Source organism: Magnolia sinica, chromosome 6 (genome assembly GCF_029962835.1).
Source record: "Magnolia sinica isolate HGM2019 chromosome 6, MsV1, whole genome shotgun sequence".
In the NCBI taxonomy this organism is placed as follows: Eukaryota; Viridiplantae; Streptophyta; class Magnoliopsida; order Magnoliales; family Magnoliaceae; genus Magnolia; species Magnolia sinica.
The window spans coordinates 23,168,498-23,171,147 of record NC_080578.1 but is presented as its reverse complement, the minus strand read 5'-3'; the positions used below and the strand labels follow the sequence as shown (position 1 = coordinate 23,171,147).

The 2,650-nt window shown below is 44.0% G+C and overlaps 1 protein-coding gene across 1 annotated transcript; it reads left to right on the top strand.

The window, feature by feature from the left end:
• The first annotated feature begins 466 nt into the window (after window positions 1-466).
• On the top strand, window positions 467-1,987 carry LOC131249560 (cytochrome P450 89A2-like). Its single transcript, XM_058250365.1, has one exon. The coding sequence runs from the start codon at window positions 467-469 to the stop codon at window positions 1,985-1,987; it is 1,521 nt and encodes a 506-aa protein (XP_058106348.1).
• Window positions 1,988-2,650: the final 663 nt, after the last annotated feature.

The window sequence follows — 2,650 nt, the reverse complement described above, 5'->3', positions numbered from 1 at the left end:
AGAAGGTTTCAAAGTTAGTTCATTCGATTCCCATTACTTTCAGTGATGAGGTCCAATTGAGTTTTGGATGTGGCTCATTTTTGGGCTCATGCCTTTTGATTGATCTGGAAAAATTGACAGACGGTGTGGGTCTACCACACAAGTCATGGCCGGCACAGAGGTTTCACACCTAAAAGTTGTGTTGTGTGGTAAGCCATCCACGCGCTGAGAGAGAAAATCGGCTTTTTCTGCGAGCTCGTGTCATCACGTGTACCGATGAGAAGCGGCTGTCCTTTGCACTCAGACACGTGAGAAATATATTTTTATCTTACCAACCACGAGTGCCACTGCCCTCTATAAGTATCAGTAACAAGAACCACATTTCCACAAACCAAGAATCCCGTTTCTCTTTTCCTTGGTCCGTCGCTCTTCTTCTCATCTATCTTTCTTTCCTTCTTTGTCTCTATCAAAGAACTTGTTATCACCAATGGCTGAGTGGGAATTACTACTCTCATTCTCCTTCTTCGCATGCATCACACTCAAGATATTGTTCAGATTTTTGGAAGAGATGATGAATAGAAAGAAGCTTCCCCCAGGCCCTATGCCACTTCCTGTAATAGGCAACTTGCACCAAATCGGCATTGGGGAGATAGAGCCCCATCTAAAGAAGCTCCATGACAAGTACGGGCCCATGATAACCATCCACCAAGGCGCTGAGCGCCATGTCTTCATTGCCGGACATGACATTGCTCACCAGACACTCATCAAGAATGGCCTTGCTTTCGGCCACCGTCTCCCTTCTGCTCCAGAGAACTTCCGCCTCTTTGGGGGAGATGCATCAGAGCCTTTCATCGGATTCACTGATTGTGGCCCTCTCTGGAATCTCTTCCGCCGCAATCTTGCATCCAAGATTCTCAGCCCCACCAGTCTTAGCTCCTTTGCTGGTGCCCGCAAGGAAATCATCAAGAAACTGAGTCACAAGCTCAAAGAAGAAACGGGTGGGGTTGAAGGTGTCGTCCATCCTCTCGAGATCTTTCGACATGTATTATTTTCTCTTGCCTTGTTCATGTGCTTTGGAGAGAAGCTTGATGACGAGGCTGTGGCCGAACAACTGGAAGCAATACGGTTAAGTCATCAGAATTTGAATAGGTTCATGGTCTTCCATATATTCCCAAAATTCGGCAAGTACCTCTTCCCCAAACGGTGGAAGGAGATGCTGGTCATCCGCCATAGACTCCTCACAAACCTTGTTCCTTTGGTACAAACCAGAACCCATAAAATGGAGGAAATCAAGAAAGATGGCGTCTTTTCTTACGCAGATTCACTCATTGAGTTAGAGCTTCCGGGAGGTGGAAAGCTCAGGGAGTCGGAGGTCACTACGCTCTGCTACGAATTTCTCACTGCCGGTGTTTCCACCGTAGTATCGTCATTGCAATGGGCGATGGCGAACCTGGTCAAATACCCAAATGTACAGGCCAAGTTGTATGAGGAGATTGAGAGAGTCACCGAGGAAAATGGAGGAATAATCAAAGAGGAGGATTTGAAGAAAATGCCTTATCTCAAGGCAGTGATCTTGGAGACGCTTCGGATGCATCCACCCATACATACATTGCTTCCGCATAGGGTTTCTGAGGACATAAGCTTGGAAGGATACATCATACCTAAGAATACATTCGTGAATTTTATGCTGGTAAGCATGGGGTTGGATGATAAGGTCTGGGAAAATCCACTCGAGTTCAAGCCAGAGAGGTTTTTGGGAGGTAGGGAAACCGTTGATCTTACTGGAACCAGGGAGATCAAGATGATCCCATTCGGCGCAGGAAGGAGAGTCTGCCCAGGTATTGGACTTGGAATGCTGCATCTGGAATACATGGTGGCCCACCTGATTAAGGAGTTTGAGTGGAAGGGCGTGACAGGAGATGAAGTGGATATGGCTGAGACTATGGAGATGGAGATAGACTACGTTATGAAGAAACCCTTGAAAGCTTATATAGTGCCAAGAAAGTGAAGGTGAAATATGTTGTAAGACTGTTTTGATAGTAGGCATTGTTGGTTACTTCTTTCTTCTTTTTTTTTTTATTTATTTTTTTTTTTTTATGACCTACTGAAAACAAAAAGAAAGAAATGAGGAATGTATTATTTTTATTTATATATTGAAAAGGTTGTAACCGTTTTCTTTTGTTAGAAAATTATTAAGATGCCGGATACTCTACAAATATTTGTAAGTTAAGCCTATCCTAGAAATCGTTGTATGGGTGTTATCTTGGGTCGTTCTTGACATCCAATACGTCCATCTCGTGCGTCTACTGAGGTTCTCGTTGATGCGTAAAAATTAGTCCAATTCAAATCTGAGGTGGGCCACGCGAGAGGAGAAAGACGCCACCACTGTTTAGATGTTAAAAGGGCATTTTTGTCAATTTAAAAAAAAAAACCTACTCCCAATGAGACCCTGGCCTCACCCGAGACGGTGCGGCACTTGCCGTGGGGCCACCTTGACGTATGTATTTTGTATCTACGCTGTTGGTTCCTTTTTTTTCAAATAATATTAGGGTATTGACCCAAAACGGCGGTAGATCCAATAATCAGGTATGTTCATCCTTTCTTTATGAAAATCAATCAGAACAAGTCACGTGATATCTTGAAGGATTCACTGATTTACAGAAGATTTCTT